The following is a 23948-nucleotide window of genomic DNA, read 5'->3' on the forward strand; positions in this document are numbered from 1 at the left end:
CCCTTTAAGTGTTTAGTTTTGTTTTTTTTTTTTTTTTTTAATTTTCAAAGTATTTATGTATGTATGTATTTATTTGGGAGAGACAGAGACAGCACAAGTAGGGGAGAGGCAGAGACAGAGAGGAAGAGAGAATCTCAAGCAAGCTCCAAGCTGTCAGCACAGAGCCTGACATAGGGCTCGAACCCACGGAACCATGAGATCATGACCTGAGCTGCACTGTGAGTTGGACGCTCAACCACCTGAGCCACGCAGGCACCCCTAAGTGTTTAGCTTTTCATTTTTCAGTTATGTCCTGCTATTATAATTGCTCAGACCGTAACAACACAGAAAACATTTAATATTCAGATAGAAATATATGTACGCTATCATACGGACAAACAAAAAGATGGAAGAAGGAAAATGGGACACCTGTTAGAGGACTGTGGAATTAGATGACTTTTTTTTCAAAATATTCAATTCTTGCTATTATAATAATTTGACAATAAAATCAAAACAAACCCCTGATAAGGTAACCACCAGAAAAACAGTACCATGCAATTCTTTCCAAGTCAAAGAACTCTAAGAAAAAGCCCAAGTTTATGCTCTAACAGATAACCTTCGGTGTACCATCCCGAAAAATAATTCTCAGTAGACCATTCCACAAGTGTGGGTTCTCCCAGAGCTCACCCAGCAAAGGCACACGATGACCCACGCGTGAAGGCTACAAAGGGACTCGTGGATCCTTAACCACACCATACAACCTGCCCCTCTGGGTGTCCTTCATGATGAACAGAACCCTATGTTGCTTGCTTATGAAAAGCCTGAGCATCTCCCTCTCTGATTTCAAAGTCCTGGAGGTAGAGTGAACACGCTCAAAGCCCAAATGGGAAAACGTGTGCTGTGGCAGTCCTGAAGAAGCTGGCACATGTTCCAGAGCCTCTTTCCTTACATGGTTGATACAGAGAATCGAGGGTTTCAACCAGAAGCGCTGCCCACGTGCAACTGCCAGCAGGTTCCTGAAAGTTCTCCGAAAAAAAATCAGTGGTCTGTAACGAATTCGTCGGAAACAAGCTCCCTGGGCAGTTTTCAGTCCGCAGGCGTAGCATTCTGAAACTTGCAAAGATCAGTAACAATGCTGGGTAGGGGGAGAGGCTGGAGAAGAGAAGCAGCGGGAGATTACGGAGCCAGCTCTACCCCAAAGCAAATCCTTCCTCTAGACTGCAAGCCAATTAATAACACTTGGCAACTGAGACACTTGACCTTCTTAAAGGAATTCAAGTGTGTTATGTACAGTCACCAAAGGTGAGACCCACTTACTTGGCCGAGCCAAGGTCTCTGGGGAGGGTAAGTAAGGACTCATCAAGTCCCTTTGCTCTGGAACTCAGAGACGATCTACCAACACAGTCCCTAAACTGCCATCAAGGCACCCCCAGGGAGCTACAGGAAATTCACAAAGGTGCACACAACATGAAATTTCAAGGAAAACACAGCATTACTCAACATCTATCAGATACCACACAAATTCATGTGTATTTTTTCAAGTGGCTATCAAATTCTGAGGATTGTCGTGTTGATTCTCTAGAGCTAATTGTTAGGTATTTCTTTTGGCCTATGAGTTCGTTCTTTCTTTCTTTCTTTCTTTTTTAAAGATTTATTTATAAGTAATGTCTACACCCAACATGGGGCTTGAACTCATAAACCAGAGATCAAGAATCACACGCTCCACTGACTGAGCCAGCGGGGCACCCCTGGCCTAGGAGTTCTGTGAAAAATTCCTGAGACGCCAAGGGTGCTACGAACTGAGAAAATGTGACAACTTCTGACATACGGGATGAGGACATCTGACCCGACTCAGTTTTGCCTAAAAGGCCAAGGAGTGCCAACAACTGCATTTTAGATTGTGAAAAACACGGCCTTATGCATCCTTTCTTGCAGCTATCCCATCACCTGGTAAAGCGGGCATCAGAGATGAGCCGAGGGCAGCCGAAGCTATGTGCCTGTGGTCCCACAGCTGGAAGGAAGCCAAGCCTGTGCTCGACCCAGGTCTTCTGAGTCCAAGTCCACTAGCCTGGCTCGAAGGTGTGAACTCACATTTCTGCACTAATTTCGGGGTCCAAGAATCTTAAAAATGTTTTGTCTTAACTAGGATTATGCATGCACATCTTTTAAAAAATGCCGGAACCATTTCTCCCCCACCCGATGCCACCTTCTTGACCCAGAGAGGCTATTTTGTTTTGACAGATGTTTGCTCTTTGGGCCAAGAGGATTCCTTCCCTGGGTCAAAGCTGGGACTGCAACACCTCAGGGAGGCCGGCATTCCCACCCCACATAGCGAAGCCAGCCCTCCCAGTTAGCTGGCAACGGGCCGCTCCAGCTTTCCCGTGCCAGGTCATCAATGCCCGTGTTTGTTTTCAAAGGAAGGGTGTGTCAGAGACAGTAAGCCAGTGGAAATACCTTCATCCACAGGAACTGTGGGAGTGGGGAAAAAAATAAACAAGGGAAAACGTTCCAGGGCAACCGAGGTAGAACACAGACAAAGGAGAGTGGGAAAAGGAAGCCCATATGCCAAGGGCAAACAGATGGAGGAAACACTTAAGCCATCTGGCACCCCTGTCCCTGCATTAAAGAGCTGAACAGAGGTCTGCCACTTCCGCTCTGACTTTTTCTAGGACAGCAGTGCCACCTTCTGTTGAGTAGTCAGATCTGAGTCGGGCTGAGTCGGGTTGCTTACTGAGGAGGTAAGACCAGAAAATTGAAGTTAGAGGAAAAGACATGACGGAACCGAAGTGTCGAAGCATTCTGCCTCCCGTGGAATGCTCAGCCACCATCTTGTCTCTAGTTAAGGGCAAACTCAGCCACCCAGAGCTCAATCCCTCCTCCTCAGGTGGATGGATCAGGACCAAAGGCTCTCTCTAGAGGTGGGTCTGGAGTTATCATTTCTTTTCTTCTTTAAGTAGGCTTTACACCCAGCACAGAGCCCAACACGGGGCTTGAACTCATGATCCTGAGATCAAGACCTGAGCTGAGATCAAGAGTTGGATGCTTACCTGAGACTGAGCCACCCAGGCACCCCGGGAGTTATCACTTCTTACTCAACCCCCCAAATATGGGACTTTGCGTTCAGAGGTATCCCCAAACATCAGAGTGATAAAAATTAGGGCAATTTCCAGTCTTTGTACTCTACACTTGTACCTTCTAAAGGTGGCAGACAATTAAGTTAGGGAACACTCAACTTGGCTTATCCGTAATACTCAAGCCAGGAAACTGTTTGGGGGGTTAGTCTAATCCCCAACCCCCAAATTTCTTTAGGACGTTCTTGACAAATGCTTTCTTAAAATTTGTCTTGAAAAAGGTCCAGAAACAGGGAGCTCACTACCTTAAAAAGCAGCTTAGCCCACGTTTGGTCAGAGATGACAAAAAGTTCTTCGTTATGTGAAGACAAACGCGGTCCCTGTAATTCTTCTGTATGTTGCTTCAAGTTCAGCCCGTGGCTTCCACTTCCCCTCCCTCTAGCAGACCTCCAAACAACAGATAACAATGCAGGCTCCTCCCTGGTTGCCTCTCCCAGCTCCTAAACCTTTCATGTGATGTGGTTTCCAGTCCCCTCACCTTCATGATTGCTCTCCTCTGAGTGCATTCCAGTTTCTAAATGTGGAATTCGATATTCCCACACAAGCCCAATGACAGGGTGACCAGCCTGGGAAGCAAGCATAGGTCACTGCAACGAACGCTCCTGAACATGGACATGCCGACACTATTAAGCTAATTACCAACTCAGGTTTACTCAGTTAACTCACGTAAAATGAATGAGGCAGATTTTCTGAAGATGCCTGTTTTTGGGGCGCCTGCGTGGCTCAGTTGGTTAAGCGACTGACTCTCGATTTCGGCTCAGGCCACACTCTCACAGTTTGTGAGTTCAAGCCCCGTGTTGGGCTCTGCGTAGACCGTGCAGAGCCTGCTTCGGATTCTCTGTCTCCTCTCTCTGCCCCTCCCTCACACTCTCTCTCTCTCAAAAAATAAATGTTAAAAAAAAAAAAAGCCTATTTCCCAGGTGGCAAACTCTGAGGTTAAGGGACTTCTCCAAGGAGAGCTGGAATTCAGATTCAGGTCTATGACTCCAGAACCTTAACTTCCACCCCAGAGGGGCTGTCTTGTCTTACTCTGGATACGCTACCCCCCTCACGGCAGCTCAAGGTCCCGCAGGGCTGACAGCTCACTGGACACTTACAGAGCAGTGGAAATAGTCACCAAACAACTACTTAGTATGACTGACCCAAAATTCTGGCTTCTGAAGAAGAGTGGTTCTTAAAGTTGATCTGTGGACCCCTGGAGGTCTGTAAGGTCAAAACTACTTTCCTAGTACTAAGACATCACTTGCCTTTTTCACTGTTCTACACTGGCAGGAGCAATGGGGGGCAACTGCTGGCCTTTTAGAACAAATCAAGGCAGCTGCACTGAGTTTTGGCCACAGGGACACTCAGTTACCAAAAAAGCCAATTTCACTTAAAAATATCATTGGTGCTGGGGTGCCTGGGTGGCTTAGTCGGTTAAGCCTCTGACTTCGGCTCAGGTCATGACCTCACGGTTCCTGAGTTCAAGCCCCACATCGGGCTCCGTGCTGTCAGGGCAGAGCCCGCCTCGGATTCTCTGTCCCCTCTCTCTGCCCCTTCCCCGCTGGTTCTCTCCCTCTCTCTCAAAATAAATACAGTTTAAAAAATATATATATACATATAGCCTTGGGGAAGCAGTAAAAATGATTCGCCTTATTAAGTCTTGACCTTTGAGTACAAATTTAATTATTATTATTTTTTTGCATTTTGTGTGATGACATGAGAGGTCACATAAACACCTCTGCTGCTCACTGAGGTCCAATGGTTACCTCAAGGAAAAGCACTTAAGTGAGGGAGTTACAAGCTGATCTAGTTGCTTTCTTCACAGAATGCCATTTTTACTTGAAAGAATGACGGTGCTTAGTCAGATTTGAGTAACTGGCAGACGGTTCCTAAAAAAATGAAGCAATTCAAGATCTCAAGTAAAAACTAGCATCTTAGAAAATGTATACATCCCCACTGGGAGCAGACAGCTTTCCAACTTAATGGCTTGTCTGATGAGATAGGTAATGTCATTAACAAATATAATTTTTTGGATATTATAAGACAAAATGCATCACTGTAGATCTCAGTGAACCAACATTTTCCATGTCACCAGTGCCAGAGGATGCAATACCAGTGTGGCTAAAAGAGCCACTGAGAGTGCAAGGCAGACCCGTGGAGGTTAATGAAGCAGACGACAGAAAGTTCACTGAGAAGGGTTCACATCCTACAGTGCAACTAATTTTTAGGAAACCACTGCCTGTTGAGTTCTGATCTGGTATCAAAGAAGAAGATTCACAATCACCTAAAGGGCTATTAAGATACTTGTCCTCTTTCTAATGCCCTGTGTGTGAAGCCAGATTTTCTTCAACTACTTCAACCAAAACAACGCACTGCAATAGACTGAATGCAGAAGCACTTAAGAGAACCTAGCTGGCTGTCCGTTAAACTGGATGTTAGACCTTTAGGAGACCCAATGCCTGTCTTTGTGTTTTTAGTTTCAGTTTCTTTGGTTTCAGCAATATTTTTTGTTAAAATGTGACTTATATTAACATGTAATGGATTTAATTATTTTAAAATAATAAATATCTGGGGCACCTGGGTGGCTCAGTTAAGCGTCCAACTTGGTTTTGGCTCAAGTCACGATCTCACAATTTGTGAGTTCGAGCCCCACATCCGGCTCTGTGCTGACAGTGTGGAACCTGCTTGGGATTCTCTCTCTTCCTCTCTGTCCCTTCCCCGCTCACTCTATGTCTCTCAAAATAAATAAATAAACCTCAAAAAAATATTTAAGGGGCGCCTGGATGGCTCAGTTGGTTAAGTGTCCCACTTCGGCTCAGGTCATGATCTCGCGGTCTGTGAGTTCGAGCCCCGCATCAGGCTCTGTGCTGACAGCTCGGAGCCTGGATGCTGCTTTGGATTCTGTGTCTGCCTCTCTCTCTGCCCCTGTCTCACTCACGCTCTGTCTCTGTCTCTCTCAAAAATAAACATTAAAGGGGCGCCTGGGTGGCTCAGTCGGTTAAGCGGCCGACTTCAGCTCGGGTCATGATCTCGCGGTCCGTGAGTTCGAGCCCTGCGTCGGGCTCTGTGCTGACAGCTCAGAGCCTGGAGCCTGTTTCAGATTCTGTGTCTCCCTCTCTCTGACCTTCCCCCGTTCATGCTCTGTCTCTCTCTGTCTCAAAAATAAATAAACGTTAAAAAAAAAATTAAAAAAAAAAATAAAATAAACATTAAAAAAATATTTAAAAATTTTCTCAATTAAAAACAATTTAATGTTATTTAATCTCTCAAAAATAAACATTAAAAAATACTTAAAAATTTTCTCAAGTTAAAAAAAAATGTTATTTTTGAGAGAGAGAGAGAGCACGAGTGAGGCAGGGGCAGAAACAGGGGCAGACACAGAATCCAAAGCACCATCCAGGTTCCAAGCTGTTGTCACAGAGCCTGACGTAGGGCTCGAACTCATGGACCACGAGATCATGACCTGAGCCGAAGTCAGACGCTTAACCGAATGAGCCACCCAGGCACCCCAAATGTTTCTCAATTTTAAATGAAGTGATACTCTTTGGGATCCTCAGCTTTTAATTGTGTAAAGGCACCAAAATGTTTTGAGAACTGCTGTAGTAAAAAATCAAAAGCAGATTTTAAAAAGCCAAGGCAGTTGGGGTGCCTGGTGGCTCAGTCGGTTAAGCATCTGAATCTTGATTTCAGCTCAGGTTATGACCTCACAGTTCATAGTTAAGGCCTTGTCGGGCTCCGCACTGAGAGTGCAGAATCTGCTTGGGATTCTCTCTCCCCTTCTCCCTTTGCCCCCGCCCCCCTCGCTTGCACTCTCTCTCTCAAAATAAATAAAAAAGAAAAAAGAAAAAAAAAGGCCAAGGCAGGAAGGAGTGCCATCTGGTGGAAAAGACAGTTATGACATCAATCCATTCACAACCAAAATAAATGACACCCCTAATCCATCTTGGTGACATATTCTTATTGTTAGAAATTTCACATACCGAAGGCAGAAATATTCAAAATTCAAGATGTGGAAGATAAAAACATTGTTAAAAGCCAATTAAATGCGCCAGAAAAGATCCGGAGTAGAGGGAGGGTTGGGAGGCGTTTGAGGTCTAGGCCACTACCTCAAGATAGTCTGATGCCAGTTCAGGGCAAGAGAGGAAGCCAATGCCAGGACTAAGGCATGGGAGCACAGAAGACTCATGCTGGGGACTGTTTCTAGTCCTTGGAGATGCCACTAACACTCATGATTTTTGGACTTGAGGATCTCTGAGCGGGAGAGCTCTGTCTGACCCCTTCCACACTCAGCCTCCAAAAGAACTATGTCAAGTTACTGTGAGAGTAGGTTCTGTCCTGTTCTCCAAGGGCTCCCTAAGAACAAAAACTGTCTCAGAAAGCTTTTCATTCTACAACCAGACTAAAAGTTCAAATGACTGAATGAAATACAATAAAGCACATCAGTCAAGGGGTTAAGTATAAACGTGTCTTTCCAACCCTCATGTGGTTCCAAGAAAGACTGAGCAGAAGACACATCAACAAACTTCCCAATTCTGTCCCCCTCACCCCCAGCCCTGGCTGTTCTTCCTCATTCCCAGGAGATTTGCTGTTTTTTCCAGAAGGGCTGACAGTAAAGTACCTGCACCTTTCTCTCCAGCCAACTTCCCCAGGAGGCCTTTGAGCCTTTTGCCTCCGTTCCCTTCACACTGAAGCCCCAGCACCTGGCAGCTCCTCGGGTTCACTTCACGCGTGGGCTCTAAGGCCCACACACTCCCGACTACTAAGACAGAAGATTCCTGCTACTACTGGCCATTTTCCTTCTGCGAGCCCAAGCAGAGGTATGGCCACCTGTGATCCAGGCCACACGTCCACCCTCCTGCTCATAGTGCTTGCGTGAGTTAAGCCTGGGTTCCTTACTTGGCACAGAAAGGAGTGACATTTGCTGTGCCTAGGGCTCAATATTCTCTTCTTTCTGCATGCTGATGCCCAAACTTCCTTTCCTGATGAAATGTGTTATCTGCATCATCCACAACTTTTCACGGGGTTTATTCCAATGGTCGCCACAGTTCTATCCAAACACAGAACCAGTTCAAATTTGAACTGTATTTTTGGACATACTACCATTTTGATTACAATTTGGGACCATTTTCTAGAGTTTCACTACATTGCCTTGAAGGCTTCAGTTGGTTTCAAAGCAGTTTTTAATCACAAAAGTCGGCCCGTATTTCCCAGGCCTAGAGTGATGGAATTAAGACTTCCTCTTTGAAAGAGAAATGTTTCCTAAAGACCGCGTTCTTAACAAGCACAGTTATACTGATGCCCAGTGCATAGCACAGTAAGCCTACTTGCAGGGGACGGGGGCATGAGATCTTAACCATCATCACAATAGGTCAGGGAGCATGACAGGAAATGTCTTTAATTACTCTCAGCTGCTATTGGGAAGGAACTATCAGAAGGATACACCTGAAAGACCATTCTGTTTACCCAAGAGTGGATGGGTACCAGCCGGAGGAAGTAAGAGTTAGGTGCAGCTTCTCCAACAGCTGGGGAGACCTCACTTTGACCTAGATGACTAAAGAGTACAAAGGGCAGCCCTTAGGGCTTCCTGATTCTAGAAATATTCCCACGTCTAACCCACCTGCAGGGACAGTGACCCCACCAAGCTCACCTGGCTGTAGAGCACAGGCAGGTGGCTACACTCAGCCAGGCCTCTCCCCTTTCTAGTCTGGAGATAAGGCACTATCTGTGATTCTGGAAATCCAAACTGCCTCAGGACTTCCTCATTCCATGGTGACCTCCAGGCTTCTTTAGAAAGCTAGTTTCATCCCAGAAAATTTACACGTGGTTGCAGGGTGTGTTAGTGGGACCAACCTTGACCAGACACAGGAACTGAGACATAATGTTACAATGCCTTGTTCGCATCCAGCCACCCCACCACAGCCAACACCAAATACCTTTGGGTCATCAGCCTCAGGTTTTTCAGTCTCTGAATCGTCATCTTCCTACAAGACAAAGAATTTAGAGGATTAAGCTTAAAGGAGTGGGCCTGAGGGTTCTCACATGCATAACTAGGGGCTGGAGTAACTTACCCAGCCTGGGCCATCCCACCAAGAACCCCTCCCCTGCCCTATGACCCAGAGCTAGAGAAAGAGAAGGGGAGAAGGAGATGTTCGGGGGTGGGGAGGGAGGACATTAGCAGCTCAAAGTCGTTACTCCAGCAGTGCCACAGTCTACAGCGATGAAAATGCCTGAGATTAAAAATCACATATATAAAAATGGAAAAAGGCGGTCATGTTTCAGAAAAGAAGACCAGGCCCCACAGGATAAAAAGGGCATAGTGTTTTCAATGAAGTATCAATTATTTAAAACCAGGAACGTGAACCTTTCTTCCTTCTTTGACTTTCACACACACAAATACATTGGACTCAGATCTACCGTGACATTGTTCACGGTCGGAGTGCCATGACCCACGTATAACTACACCCCGGCACTCCAGCCCAGGAACATTCACAGCTACATGAACAGCAGGAAGACAGGCATCAAATGACCAGGGCAAGTGACCCAGGGAAGGACTAAAGAGCAACAGCCAGCCTTTCCTGGGTCTCAGCTGAGCAGACCCTGCCTCCATCCAGGCTCTCACAGAACTGCCACTGACCCGTTCTCCCCAGTCTTGTTCCTGATCCAAACAGCTTGCCTGACACAAAGCACCATGTGAACAAGGCATTCTCCAAAGCGTGCACTGGCCTCACACAAGCTAGCCCACCATTCCACTGAATGCCAGTGAAGGTCAACGATCAGCTACCCTATTAGGGAGCTATATCCACATCTGCTCCCAGAACACCCCAATGCACAAAAGCCTTTTAAGTTAACACCCAGGAAAAAAAATTAAGTTTCATTTGAAATTGCTTTTTTCAATCGAGCTACACCTTAACCCAAGCATAAATAGCGCCCCAGATGTTAACATAAACATCACCCGCGAGACTCGAACAGATTATACTGATGAGTTTGAGACTGAATTGTCCTGTCAGGTGCCAGTGAGTCCAAGGGTTTAAATGCAATCTCCATGATTTCCTTAAAATGAAATCAGTCACACCAAATAATCAGAGAAGTAGCTCAGCCAAAGACAATCACATTTTAGAACGTCTGTATTGGAATTTGATGAGAGGACTTTACTAGAATATGAAATAAAGTGTAAATATGATGAAAATTCTCAGCAAAGCCAATGTGGAACAACACTTCAGAAACACATCATGCAAAATTATTGAAGAAAACAGTTATGGTGTTAAGCCAGTATGTGTGCATGTAAGAAAGTCAGGAAAAGAAAACAATTTGCAAAGCTTTTCTAAACAATTTTAGTCAATTCTGAATCATCAGCATTAATGGTGGGGCTAAGGGCATGAAAATATCTTCCAAAAGAGCATCAAATACAAAACACATTTTTGTTTCATTAGAAAGCATTTTAACACTAACAATTACATATCAATGCATAAGAAAGCTTTCAAACAAATAATAAAGTACACTGTTTCAATTAACGGTGTTGCTAAAGAGCCAGACTCTATATCCAGATTTCACTTAGTATATCTTTGTGCTAAGCCCCCGCTTGAACCCTTGTTTTCTCTCTACTTTTAAATTCTGGCTCATGAGGTTCAGGTGATAGTATATCGACAGGCTTTCCGGTTAATTAAGACAGCTTTCTTTGTTGCCAGCACATATTAAACGTCAGGCAAGATTTGTGCTCAAGAACCAAAGGCACTCTGATAAAAAGTGCCAAGTAAGATGTCAAGAAAGAAGTTCAGAAGGATCAAACCAAAAATAAAAAGCTAAACAGTTTTCCTTCCTAATCTTTTTAATAAGCTGAAAGATTTAAACCAAGATTAAAAATAACACAGAGGTTTTTGCAGATATAAATAATAAATCAGTTAGGAGGAATGTGTTGTCACAAATGGAATAAATTATCTTAGCAAAGAAAATGAACATGAAACATTCTTTGATATCTGGGTTAAACAGAATAGTCCACTGTCTTTTCCCCCCAACTTCAATTCAAAAGTTAATACAAAATGGTCCAGATGAAAACAAATTTCGTTTTCAGTTTTCAACTGATACCAACAAAAAAAGGGGGGGAGGAGGGGAAGAGGGGGAAATGACGTTGGCCATGGAATGGAACACTGTCGGTACAGTTCAGAAAGTTTCTGACAAATGAAATGGTGCTTTGAACGACTCTGGATTTGGGAAGAGACTGACTTACCGACTGTTTGCTATTCTCATCCTCCTCTTCTTCATAACCATCTTCATCACCTCCAAGGCGAGAAAAGTCATCCTCTCCATAGGCCTCAGATACTAATCCACCTTTTTCCTCTGAAAGAGGGAAAAAGAAAAATGAATAAATGCATACAAAAATGAAAGACAACCTTTCAGTGGTTTGAATGGCCAGAACTATCTCTGAAGATCAAAGGGGAGCCTAAATCTCCCGTGAATAGGCCCAGAAACTGCCTTCGAATAGGCCCAGAAACTGCCTTCGGAAAGAGCACAATAGATAAAGTCATTAAAAGAACATGGAAGAAAACCAACTACTAAATCCTTTCTCTCATGCTTTTCTTTTTTTAAGTTTATTTATTTTGAGAGTCAGGGTGGAGGAGGGGCAGAGGGAGAGAACCCCAGGCGGGCTTTGTGCTGTCAGCGCAGAGCCTGATGCAGGGCTCAAGCTCATGAACCGTGAGATCGTGACCTGAACTGAAACCAAGAGTTGGATCCTTAACCGACTGAGCCACCCAGGCACCGCCTTTCTCTCGTGCTTCTAATCCACCTCGTATGCCAACTGAAGGCTTCTCTTCTCTGAACTATTACTGCACATTGTTTAAAAACCTCTTTATCTTAATTTTTTTTAATTTATTTTTTCTTTAGGGTGAGAGACAGCAAGGGAGGGGCAGAAGGAGAGAGAATCTTAAGCTTACACAGGGCTCGAGCTTATGACCCTGATATCATGACCTGAGCTGAAATCAAGAGTAGATGCTTAACCGACTGAGCCACTCAGGGGCCTGGAAAACCTTTTTTTTTTTTAATTAAAAAAAAATTTTTTTAATGTTTTTATTTATTTTTGAGACAGAGAGACAGAGCATGAGCAGGGGAGGGGCAGAGAGAGGGAGACACAGAATCCGAAGCAGGCTCCAGGCTCTGAGCTGTCAGCACAGAGCCCGACGCGGGGCTCGAACCCACATACCATGAGATCATGACCTGAGTCGAAGTCGGGCGCTTAACCGACTGAGCCACCCAGGCGCCCCTGGAAAACCTCTTTTGATATGTGTATCTCTACCTTGTATCCGAGGCACCAGAACTTGTCTTCTTATACAAGATAAAGACTCTGTTGCCGTCATTTTTGTGTTCTCCTTTAGGAACAGGAATTTTAACTGGGGGCACTGAGAGGAGTTCCCAATCATACCTACTTGAGAAGCAAAGTCTTCTATGTTTAAACCAAAAGAAGCAACAACAAGAAAAATACAAAATGCTACAATTACTGGGAAACCACCAGAGAACCTCTTGACTGGAAGAGGGCATGCAAAACTGAGAGTAGCTAACCTCCAGATGAGGAAAGGAAGTTCCAGATATGTTAGGTAGCTTGCTGCCCTTTCTATGATGCCAAAGAAATCTGTTCCCATTTCCTAACGTTGTGATTCTCAACCTGAGTAGGGCAACAAAATCACTGATGGGCTTCAACAGCCTACAAAGTACTGGAATCACTGAAGAGTATTAAAAAGCTACAAAATGCCCAGATTCTACCCCAAATCTACAAATTACTCTCGCCAGCGAGACCAGATTTTTAAAAGCTCCAATATGAGTCTAGGGCACATTCCTAATGCAAAGTTATAAACTTAACAAGTTTATAACCCTCCATGGCAATGCTACAGTATAGCCAGCACAAATGTAAACACAGGTAGTTTTAGCAATGTTACCTTTCACTACAGCCATGGTCGCACTCTCCTGTAATGGTGTCTTAAAAGAGTCAAACCCAAAGACCTCCTCCCCCCAAAGCATCGCTCCCCCCATTACACAACGAGCCCAGAAGGAACAGGTGGTGGATCCGTAGCTTTGGATCCTCTCCATCTTTCGCCCGTCCCCATGCCCAACACGATGCCCGGCATGGAGAAGACTTTCATTAAGTTACGGCAGAATAACCGAATCAACGGAAGGAGATGGTCCATTCTTACTCCAGGGCGTCCACGCTGTCCCAACCAGGGTCTCGATCGCGCTTCGGGGCTCCGGGGCCCGATACCTGGGGCACAATGACCATCTCTTTCCCTCCCGCCCTGCTAGGTGAGCAGCTTTCCGAGCAAGACACCTGATTCTCCCCTTCCAGCTCCCTACTCAGGCCTCACCAGCCGCGCTGCCCGCTGTTTCGACGCCAGCCTCGCCGTCGGACTCGGGCTCTGAATCTTCCGCGTAAACTGCCAGAGACGACAGAACATTCTTCTTCCCCGCCATCTTACTCCCGGCGCGCCTCAGTCTTATGACTCAAAGAAGCCGACTTCCGTGCGGAAAGGCGACTTTTCCCTATCCCAGGAGAACCCGCGCCGGTTCCTGACCAGAAACCAATCAAAACGGCCGTTTCTGGGCCTGGCCCCGCCCCTCCCGCCAGGCTGCCGTGACATCATCACTGCGCGACGGATGTAAGGTTGTGTGGGTTTTAGCTGACACTGAATCCCCAGCCTTTTGGCTTCTCAGAGTTTGGGGTGGTATATGGGGGTCTTCGAGTAGTTCCCGACCAGCGGGCAACAGCGGCCCGGCAAGAGTCCTTCGCTCCGGGGTGGCCCACCGCCAGCTCTGATATCTTGGGGTGAAGAGAGGGAGGGTTCGGCTGGGGAAGGGAGAAAAGAGCTAACGGGGGTTTAGAGGAAGAAAAGCGATGAGCTCTCCTCCAGGAGGTGGGAAGAAGGGGTCGGGGTAGAGTGGCCGTGATAGCAGCACTTATAAAAGGAGCAGAAGGTGGATCTTAAAAACAATTCCATCTTCTCCAAAGGATTCCAAAGACATTTGTGTTTCTTCTCGTGATCTGATTTCTAGCTCCGTGCCATACCGCGGCATAGCATAGTTTAATGTTTTTTATTTTCCTCAGCATAGAAGTGGACATGTTAATTGCCCAGGAATATGTTGCTTGAGGGTGTTCACCTGGAGCTATGTTACTTGGAAATAATATACTGCTTGAGAGTAATAAAGCAAATTTTACTTAGAGAAAAATAAGCAGTATTTTAAAAGCAGAACAGGGGTTTTCATCGCAACCATATGCCTTAACTTTTGGCCACTGTCTGTCGCTAAGATGAGCACCCACCCTTCTTTTGACCCTGAACGTCGAGTCCGGAGCACGTTGAAGAAGGTCTTTGGGTTTGACTCTTTTAAGACACCATTACAGAAGAGTGCGACCATGGCTGTAGTGAAAGGTAACATTGCTAAAACTACCTGTGTTTACATTTGTGCTGGCTATACTGTAGCATTGCCATGGAGGGTACCAACACTCTTTCTGACCCTTCCTACCTCCCCACTCTTGGTCCATAATTATTGCTGGAAATCTTGTAGATTTGTCACTTAAAACTTGCGGTTTTATTGGTAGAATCACCCAGCTGTTCTGGTTCTTACATTTCATAGCTAGAGCTGCAGATTGTCTTTGAAAGCAGTTCATAGATTTCAGTTCATGTTCGTTTGTGTGTAGGCAGTAGTGGGAGTGGCAGGAATGGCCTAATCCAGTCTTTGACCTTCTAAGCCCTTTGTTGAAGATTGAGTGGTCTCCGTCCCAAATAGGGAAGGAAGGAGTAATAATATTATAAATCTGATACATATTGACAATGGAGGTTATCAAGAAGGTAGTAACAATGTAACATTAATTACATTGTAACGTTTATAAACAAGTCTTTTTTTAATTTTTAAAAATGTTTTATTTATTTTTGAGAGAGAGAGAGAGAGCCAGTGGGGGAGGGGCAGAGAAAGAGGGAGACACAGAATCTGAAGCAGGTTCCAGGCTCTGAGCTGTCAGTACAGAGCCCGATGCGGGGCTCGAACCCACAAACTGTGACCTGAGCCAAAGTTGGACGCTTAACTGACTGAGCCACCCAGGCGTCCCTATGCAAAAGTCTTCTAAGTGATGTGGCTTCCATGTCTCCACAGGTATACCCACTCCATCTAGAAGTATTCAACTTTCATGGCTGTTTAATTCAATCATCCATATCCCAACAGACTCAGACTTTTCACCCTTATGGTTGTCATTGCCGTTACTAGAAATGGTTTGTGCCCATTTCCAAATCTCTCTGGATCTCTGCCCTTAGCACAAGAAGGATGGGAAGGAAATTAGCATTATTACCTTTACATGTGCCACTCTGCTAGGTGCTTTCCCTACAGTCTCATTTAGTTTTCAGCAGCCTTGACAAGGAAAAAGATAAAAGGCAGGAAGCATTTAGATATCATTATCTTGTATTTTTTCAGGTGACAAGGATGTGTTTGTGTGCATGCCCACAGGGGCAGGAAAATCCCTCTGCTATCAGCTTCCTGCTGTGTTGGCCAAAGGCATCACCATTGTAATCTCTCCACTCATTGCTTTGATTCAGGTGAGCCTTAGGGGGATGAAGATAGTAACCCAAAAAGTTTAGGGGAAGGTGGGCCTTTTTGTTTGTTTGGCTTTGGTTTTTGTTTTGTTTTGTTTTCCAGCTGGGAATGTCATGTCTCATTTGTTTGGTCTTTGGCCTTTTATTTCCTTTGATTTGCCTATTTCCCTTTCTATATCGGGTTTCTGAATTGTCCAAATGTGTCATCATCGCCACTAGTGCATATCACTCTGGCAGGTTATGAATGAGTTTTCTGTATTTTGATGGCCCAGAGTCTCTCCTTTGTTACCTTTCACCCAGAGGAGTGTGGAGATGTTATCTGTATACACATAGACACTGTGTCATGTACACACATGGGCACTCTTGACAGGATAGAAGATGCAGACGGGCAGAGAGCTAAAATGATATAAACTGATTGGGATGTTGTCAGCATCTGCTCTGCCCCTCTGGCTATATTTAAGGCTTGCAGATGGGCTGATAGAATCAGAAAGGAGGAAGTGTGGCTATGTGGTTAAGAGTCATCCACCATGAAGAGAAACGGAATAACAGTGCTTCGTGAGTTTCACGAGGTCTCAGGCTTTGTGCTAAGTGCCTTAGGTGCATTCACTTCACCTCTGCAGTGTAAAATTTCACTTAATGCTAACAACTATCCTATTAGATAGTTACCAGTTTTACAAGAGGGAGGGATGGGGAGAGAGAGAGAGAGAACTGAGTCTCAGAGGCTAAGAGCCAGTCAAAGAGCATGTGGCGATTAAGTGAGCCAGGTCTGTCTGTCTCCAGAGCCTGTGCTGTCACCCACTTCACCCTCTGAACTTTTTGTATGCAGAGAGAAGACCTTGGAGGTTGGGGGGAGGGCATTTATGGCTGGGAGATGCCCAGCGAGTCAAGATGACATTTACCACTGTGTCCTCCGCTCTGTGGCCTGTTTCCCTTCTACCCTCAGGACCAGGTGGACCACTTGCTGGCCCTGAAGGTACGAGTGAGTTCTCTGAACTCAAAGCTCTCAGCACAGGAAAAGAAGGAGCTGCTCTCGGACCTGGAGCAAGAAAAGCCACAGACCAAACTTCTGTACATCACACCGGAGATGGCGGCTTCGGCCTCCTTCCAGCCTACCCTGAACTCACTGCTGTCCCGCCACCTGCTCTCCTACCTGGTGGTGGATGAAGCTCATTGCGTTTCCCAGTGGGGGCATGACTTCCGTCCTGACTACTTGCGTCTGGGTACCCTCCGTTCCCGCCTGGCACATGCCCCGTGTGTGGCTCTGACTGCCACAGCCACCCCGCAGGTCCAAGAGGATGTGTTTGCTGCCCTGCACCTGAAGCAACCGGTTGCCACTTTCAAGACTCCCTGCTTTCGGGCCAACCTCTTCTATGATGTGCAGTTCAAAGAACTGCTTTCTGATCCCTATGGAAACCTGAAGGACTTCTGTCTTAAGGCTCTTGGACAGAAGACTGCTAAAGGGGTGAGGGCCCTGAGGGCGGGGGGGCGGGGGCGAGAGGGGGGCCAAGATGCCTCGAGAGCAGCGAGCTGGTATCTTGCAGTGTAGAGGTGGATGTTGGTTTTCTAGGACCTTTGCTTTTTCTCGCTGCTTTAGCCAGAACTAGCTGCCGCCTCTTAAAACTTGCACTCTGAGAGTTGTTCCTTTGGTTTCCTGGCATTATTCCTCTTAATGGAGTCCCCTTGTCCTGACATTCTCCTGTGGGAGGTGAGCAGCCAACCCTGAGTGAGGCCTTTGCAGACCTATCCAAGGCTTCAGGACAAGAAGCAGAGGAGTTAGATGGGTTATGGTTTTGAGCTGCTTGATTACAAAGTGGCAGAGCCCTGCTGGTGGCCTGCCTCAGAGGAGCCTGTGAGACTGACATGAGAAGGAGGGAAACCTTCTTCTTCTTCTTTTTTTAATGTTTATTTATTTTTGAGAGAGAGAGAGAGAGAAGGGGAAGGACAGAGGGGGGGGGGGAGAAAGAGAATCCCAGGCAGTCTCTGTGAAGCAGGCTCTGAGGGGCTCGAACTCACGAACTGTGAGATCATGACCTGAGCTGAAATCAGGAGTCAGATGCTTAACCAACTGAGTCACCCAGGCACTCCAGAGCAAAAGCTTCTTTTAAAGCAGTCCACAATATAATGGGCAGATTGTTCTTTCTTCTCAGTGCTCACTGTCTTCCCATGTCTCCTCATCCAGTCACTCTCTGGCTGCGGCATTGTCTACTGCAGGACCAGAGAGGCTTGCGAGCAGCTGGCAACGGAGCTCAGTTACAGGGGCGTGAATGCCAAGGCATACCACGCAGGTAAGGGGCGCCTGGGCCGTGTGCTCCTCTTCCCTCTCAGAGGCCCCTCAGGGGGTCTCTTGTTCTTTAAAGATCCTGGATAATCAGATGGTCCGTCATCTTTTTCCAGATACCCAGACAGAGCTAAAGCAATTCACTTACGTCCACAAAAAGGAGTCTAGACACAAATAAGATCTAAAATGAGGACTGTGACTCCTGAAGTCCTTTTCTCACCCTGAGCCCTCCCAGCAGCAAGTGATGAGTTTTTCTAGGTCTAGGTATTGGTGTTGTAGAGAGAGCACAGGTTTTTTTTTGTTTTTGTTTTTTTTTTTTCAACGTTTTTTATTTATTTTTGGGACAGAGAGAGAGACAGAGCATGAACGGGGGAGGGGCAGAGAGAGAGGGAGACACAGAATCGGAAACAGGCTCCAGGCTCCGAGCCATCAGCCCAGAGCCCGACGCGGGGCTCGAACTCACGGACCGCGAGATCGTGACCTGGCTGAAGTCGGACGCTTAACCGACTGCGCCACCCACGTGCCCCGAGAGAGCACAGGTTTTAAAGGCCAGTGGACTGAGGTTTGAATCTTGGCTTAACACTTACTGAGCGCTGTGTGCCACACAGCTGGTAAGTGATGGACTGAAGGTGTGTGTGCAGCACCCAGGGCAGGGTCAAGCCCAAGGTAGATCCCAAGGAAGGTGTGGGTTCCCTCTGACACCTTGCCCTCATTTACAGGGCTGAAGCCTTCTGAGAGAACATTGGTGCAGAACGACTGGATGGAGGAGAAGGTTCCTGTCATTGTTGCAACCATTAGTTTTGGAATGGGAGTGGATAAAGCCAATGTCAGGTGAGTGATGGTTCTTGCCTTTCTTTCCCAGTCAAGGCCCTGGCTCTGGTGGGTTGCCTGGTGCTGTGCCTCAAGGAGCAAGTCCATAGGCTCCTTCTAGGGCCCCAGGAGAGAGTGCCTGGTGCACAGCCCACATGGTGACAGGTGCTGTGCAGCCTACTCCCAGGTGACTGCATCGCAGGGTTCTGTCATCCCTCAGGAGAGGGCAGCACACAGGCCATCAGGCCCATCCGTAACTCAGCATGTGCATCTGGCACATGGTCCCTGTGAGGGGGTGGAATGAACTGTCTTAAGCTGCTCCCTGTGGGATATCAAAGTCAGTGTCTTATTCCCAGCCTTCCTTGTTACTGCTTTTTGACAGTCTAGAAGAGATGGGTGGGGCTCACCCCACCCAGCCTTCTAGTACCACCCTGGCAACTCTTGGGAAGTCTTTATCTCTAGCCCCCCCCATCTTCCAGAGACATTTTGCGCTACAGCCTAAAGCCGTCTGCTGTCATTAACACCAACAATAATGCTTTGTATGATGTACAGAGCACTTGGGCATATACATGATCTCATTAAGACTCACAGGGACTCTGAGTTGGTCAGTGGAGGAATGAGTCTGTGTGCTTACATTTGAGAGAACACAGGCTTTGGAATCTGAGTTTGGACCCTGGGGCTGCGGTGGCTTGTTGGGGGCCAACTTTGAAGTCAGACACCCGTAGGCCCAAATCTTAACCCCTGCTGTCCCCTTGCTATTTCACCTTGTATACATTTTCCTGAATCTCAAGTTCATTGTCTATAAAACAGGGTTACCTCACCTTATAGTAACTGTAAAATTAAACGAGACAAATAGATAAACTGGCTCATAGTAGGTGTTTAATAATGTTATCCCTTTCTCTCTTCAAAGAGGTTAAAGGATTACTCGAGGTTGGGCAGTTCATTAGTGGCCTACTCTTGTGGCTTTAAGCCCAGTGCTTTTGCCTCTGGGCCTCTGTGAGTGTTTTTGGTTTCTCATGTGCTGGAATTGCCCCTCTTAACTCTGCTGTGGCCTCTAACCTGAGCCGTTCCACGGCCGGGAGGCCTGCTGATGGGGTGCAGGGGTCTTGGCCACATTTACTTGGAAGCTGCTAGCCTCCCTGCTCCTGGTCACTGTGGAGAGCTCTTCCCCTCATCTCTTCTGCCACAGCTCATGCTGCTCATCCCTTTGGATCCTACAGGTTTGTTGCCCACTGGAATATTGCCAAGTCTATGGCTGGGTACTACCAAGAGTCTGGCCGGGCTGGCAGGGACGGGAAGCCTTCCTGCTGCCGTCTCTATTACTCCAGGAATGACAGGGACCAAGTCAGTTTTCTGATCAGAAAGGAAGTCGCAAAACTCCAGGTAGGTCCTGGGCAGCCTGGACCCTTTTCATCCAAACCCCCCGCTCTCCAGTTTCATGTAGCTTATTTTTGAACCCAGGTAGAGCTTGTGTAAGCTACAGGGGTGCTCCTGGGGTTAGAAGGTATAGCGGGGGGAGGGGGGGGGAGGGAATGGTATACTGGTGAATAGACAGCTTGCAACAGCTGGGTTAGACCTTTCCATTTATATGCGCAGTCTTTTGTGTGCCCGTTATTTTGCATAGTCAAGATCAATCCTGCTTTAATTAGCATCGTTACACAAGCATTTTCCCATATTGTTGAAAGTTCTTTGTTTTTGTTCTCAGCTGTTTTGTTTTGTTTTACGGGTTGTACATGTTTTGCACAGAGCCTAGAAATAGATCCAAGTACATAAGTGAGCTTGATGTATGAGAGGTGGCATTATAAATCAACAGGAGAAGGATGAACTGTTGAATGACTGGTGCTGGAAAAAGATAAGATCAGATACTTATTTCCTCTACCATACACATATAAGTTATGGGTGGATTAAAGAATTCAAAAAAAAGCTGTAAAATTGGGGGAAAATATCTTTGTTTCTTTGACAAAGGGAAGAGCATGTCAAGATTTTAAAAGTGGAGACTATGAAGGAAGATGTGATCTGTTTGACTCAATTCAAACAAAAAATTTCCATATAACGAGAGATACCACTAACAAAGTGAAAAAAATGATCCATTGTCGGGGAAGAGATTTGCAATATACATAATTGACTGAATACACAGAGAAGTCCTACAGGTAAATCTGTAAAAGGCAGACAACTGCAGAGCAAAAAATGTGAATTTCACAAAAAAGAGGAAACCAGGGTATCTAACAAAGGTATAAAGACTCGCTCAACCTCCCTTAGGAATCAGAGAAATGCGAAGGAGATGAGCTGTCGCTTTATGCCTGTCACACTGGCAAAAACGTACAGCATCTGTATAATCACTGCGGGCCAGGATGTGGGGAAAGGGGAACGCATGATGTCAGGAGGATGAACTGGTATGGCTGCTTTGAAGAGAGACGAGGTGATACCTATAGCGAGAGGGTACTGGTGCTCTGTGAGTCAGTAATTCCACTTCTAGGTAGACAAGTTGTCATGTGTACAAGGATGTACGTGTACGAGGCCATACAGGGATGTTTGCTGCAACTCCCGCATAATGAACTCTTTCTTCCTCCTTAGGGTATGGGATAAATAGGCTTAGTCACACAGTGGAATAGGCTAGAGCAGTTGAAAATGACACAGTAGATCTGCATTAATCAACATGGATAAAGTCACCCAAAGCATAATTTGTGAGGCTACAAATGGCTACACGTAGACTTTCCTCACAAGAACGGTGGGACCCAAGTACTTCTGTCTGATGTCTACCAAATGACAGTAAGAGGACAAAAATATATATAAACCCACAGGGACAAGGGGAACAAAAGACAAGATACCAGCAGGTAGAAATATCAACAGATGTCTGTCTAGAAAACCCCAGACTCTACTGGAAATCTATTAGAATTCATAAGGAAACCTGGCAAAGTGGCTGAATGAAAGGGAAATACTTTAAAAAGCCTAGCTTTTCTCCACATTACCATGAATACCTAGGAGTGGAAATGAAAAAATATTTAGTTTGCAAAAATGAAACTTATAAAATACCTAGAAGTAAATGTTACAGGCCGTTAATAAGAGACATTTTTTTTTTAAAGCTTCTCATGTGCTTTTGATGTATAGCCAGGGAGGAGGACTACTGATTTGAAGAAAACTGGTATCTCATTGAAAGAAAACAAGCTCTGAGCAGGTACCAAAAGTGAGTGAGAAGTATAAAACTGTCAGTTCTCCTCACAGTTAATATAAATGAAGTTCCAGTTGAAATCCCAAAAGACTTCTGTTGGGAAGTAGAATCTTAGAATTCGTATGAAAGAATAAGAGCCCGGGGCGCCTGGGTGGCGCAGTCGGTTAAGCGTCCGACTTCAGCCAGGTCACGATCTCACAGTCCGTGAGTTCGAGCCCCGCGTCAGGCTCTGGGCTGATGGCTCGGAGCCTGGAGCCTGTTTCCGATTCTGTGTCTCCCTCTCTCTCTGGCCCTCCCCCGTTCATGCTCTGCCTCTCTGTGTCCCAAAAATAAATAAAAAACATTGAAAAAAAAATTTTTTAAAAAAAAAAGAAGAAAGAATAAGAGCCCAAGAACAGCCAGGAAAAGTCTTAAGAGCAAGAATGGTGAAGGCGACGAGCTTAACCCAGTGTCAGAACATGCTGGGATGCGGCTATAACCAAATCCACGTAGTAGACTAAAGCGGTAGCACAGACAAGAGAATTAGACATAAGTCCCAGAATGGGGCGCCTGGGTGGCTCAGTTGGTTAAGCGTCTGAGTCTTGATTGCAGCTCAGGTCGTGATCTCACAGTTTGTGGGTTTGAACCCCATGTGCTGACAGTTCAGAGCTTGCTTGGGATTCTCTCTCCCTCTCTCTTTACCCCTCCCCCACTCACATGCTCTGTCTCTCAAATAAATAAACTTAAAAAAAAATTACTTTTATGTTTGACACAGTTTTCCTTCCTTCCTTCCTTTCTGTAGAGAGAGCAAGCCAGCAGGGGAGAGGAGCAGAGGGAGAGATAGTCTTAAGGAAGCTCCATGCTCAGCGCGGAGCCTGATGCAGGGCTCAGTCCCACGATCATACCTGAGCTGAAATCAGCCGCCACATGCTCAGCCAACTAAGCCATCCAGGTACCCTGCATCCGACTCGACTTCAGTTCAGGTCATGATCTAAGGGTTGTGGGATCAAGCCCTGCATCAGGCTCCATGCTGAGTGCGAAGCCTGCTTAAGATTCTCTCTCTCACTCCCTCTGCCCCTCTTCCCCACTTGTGCACTCTCAAAAAAAAAAAAAAATTAATGTTAATGATGAAAGAAATGAGTCCCAAAACATGTGAGAGTTTAATATTTGATGAAGCCGATAGTTCAGTTTAATGGAAAACAAAGGGATCGTCTAGTGGGTGGTGCTGACATCCCTCTGGAGTAAAATAAAAGTGCTCCATTTGGCACCTTATATAGAAGGCAGATTAAGGACCTACATGTAAAAAATAAACAATATTTTACAAGAGACTTTATTCCAGTGTGTAACCTTAGGCTTGAAATAGTTTTGTACTGAAAATTAGAAACTCAGAAATCTATCTTAAAAAAAAAGTATTTTAATTGAAGTTCTTGAACTTCTGTAAATCCTCGACCCATGAAAAAGAATGTATGTGGCAAAAGATACCATAAACAAAGCCCGTAGATAAACAGATCTGGAAAACTAGTTACTGTAAAACCCATATCAGAGGTTGAAGTTGAGGATAAATGGAGAGCTTTCACCAACTAACAGGAAGAAGCAAAGTGTATGAAAGCAAGTTCCCAGAAAAGCTCAGCCAAACGGCATGTCCAGAGATGTTCAAATTCAATAATAATCAGGTAAATGCAAATTAAAGTGACACACTTGTGAAAGGGCTCTAACACTTGTTGCTTGGGGCATGTGCAGGAGAGGGCTTGCACTTTGCCAGGAGAAAAAGGAAGTGTTTGCAGTCTTGGGGAAGCACTCTAGGAGTATTATTACTCTTTAACATACAGGTACCCTTGACCCCAGATACCCTGTTTCTGGGATCAGATCACCTGAAATAAAAGTGGCAATGCACAGGCTCATGTGCTCAAGGGCCTGTGTGGTAGCATTGGTCATGAGGACTGCAGCTGGGGAACAAATTAAATACCCAGCCACAAGCAGTGATGAAATTATAGTACATGCTCACTATGGGGCCATAGACATAGCTGAGGGCCCAGGAGAGCTCGTATCTTGCTTTA

At 45.8% G+C, this 23948-nt stretch overlaps 2 protein-coding genes across 4 annotated transcripts in view; one reads left to right on the top strand and one right to left on the bottom strand.

Moving 5' to 3' along the window:
- SAP30BP (SAP30 binding protein) overlaps window positions 1-13605 on the bottom strand; it is a 37235-nt gene extending 23630 nt beyond the window's left edge. The window contains exons 1-3 of one of the 3 annotated variants that reach the window (XM_049635719.1): window positions 13442-13605; window positions 11317-11426; window positions 9026-9073 (exon numbers count right to left, since the gene is read on the bottom strand). In XM_049635719.1, the coding sequence (XP_049491676.1) occupies window positions 9026-9073; window positions 11317-11426; window positions 13442-13547 (264 nt within the window). In that variant the 5' untranslated portion in view covers window positions 13548-13605. The remainder of the gene's footprint in view (window positions 1-9025; window positions 9074-11316; window positions 11427-13441) is intronic. The other 2 variants (XM_049635720.1, XM_049635721.1) reach the window with 2 other exon arrangements.
- Window positions 13606-13708: 103 nt separating this feature from the next.
- Window positions 13709-23948, top strand: part of RECQL5 (RecQ like helicase 5) — a 35804-nt gene continuing 25564 nt past the window's right edge. The window contains exons 1-7 of the mRNA XM_049635722.1: window positions 13709-13889; window positions 14366-14500; window positions 15537-15658; window positions 16599-17117; window positions 17835-17940; window positions 18653-18764; window positions 19964-20126. Of these exons, the coding sequence (XP_049491679.1) occupies window positions 14380-14500; window positions 15537-15658; window positions 16599-17117; window positions 17835-17940; window positions 18653-18764; window positions 19964-20126 (1143 nt within the window). The 5' untranslated portion in view covers window positions 13709-13889; window positions 14366-14379. The remainder of the gene's footprint in view (window positions 13890-14365; window positions 14501-15536; window positions 15659-16598; window positions 17118-17834; window positions 17941-18652; window positions 18765-19963; window positions 20127-23948) is intronic.

Source organism: Panthera uncia, chromosome E1 (genome assembly GCF_023721935.1).
Source record: "Panthera uncia isolate 11264 chromosome E1, Puncia_PCG_1.0, whole genome shotgun sequence".
Taxonomy (NCBI): domain Eukaryota; kingdom Metazoa; phylum Chordata; class Mammalia; order Carnivora; family Felidae; genus Panthera; species Panthera uncia.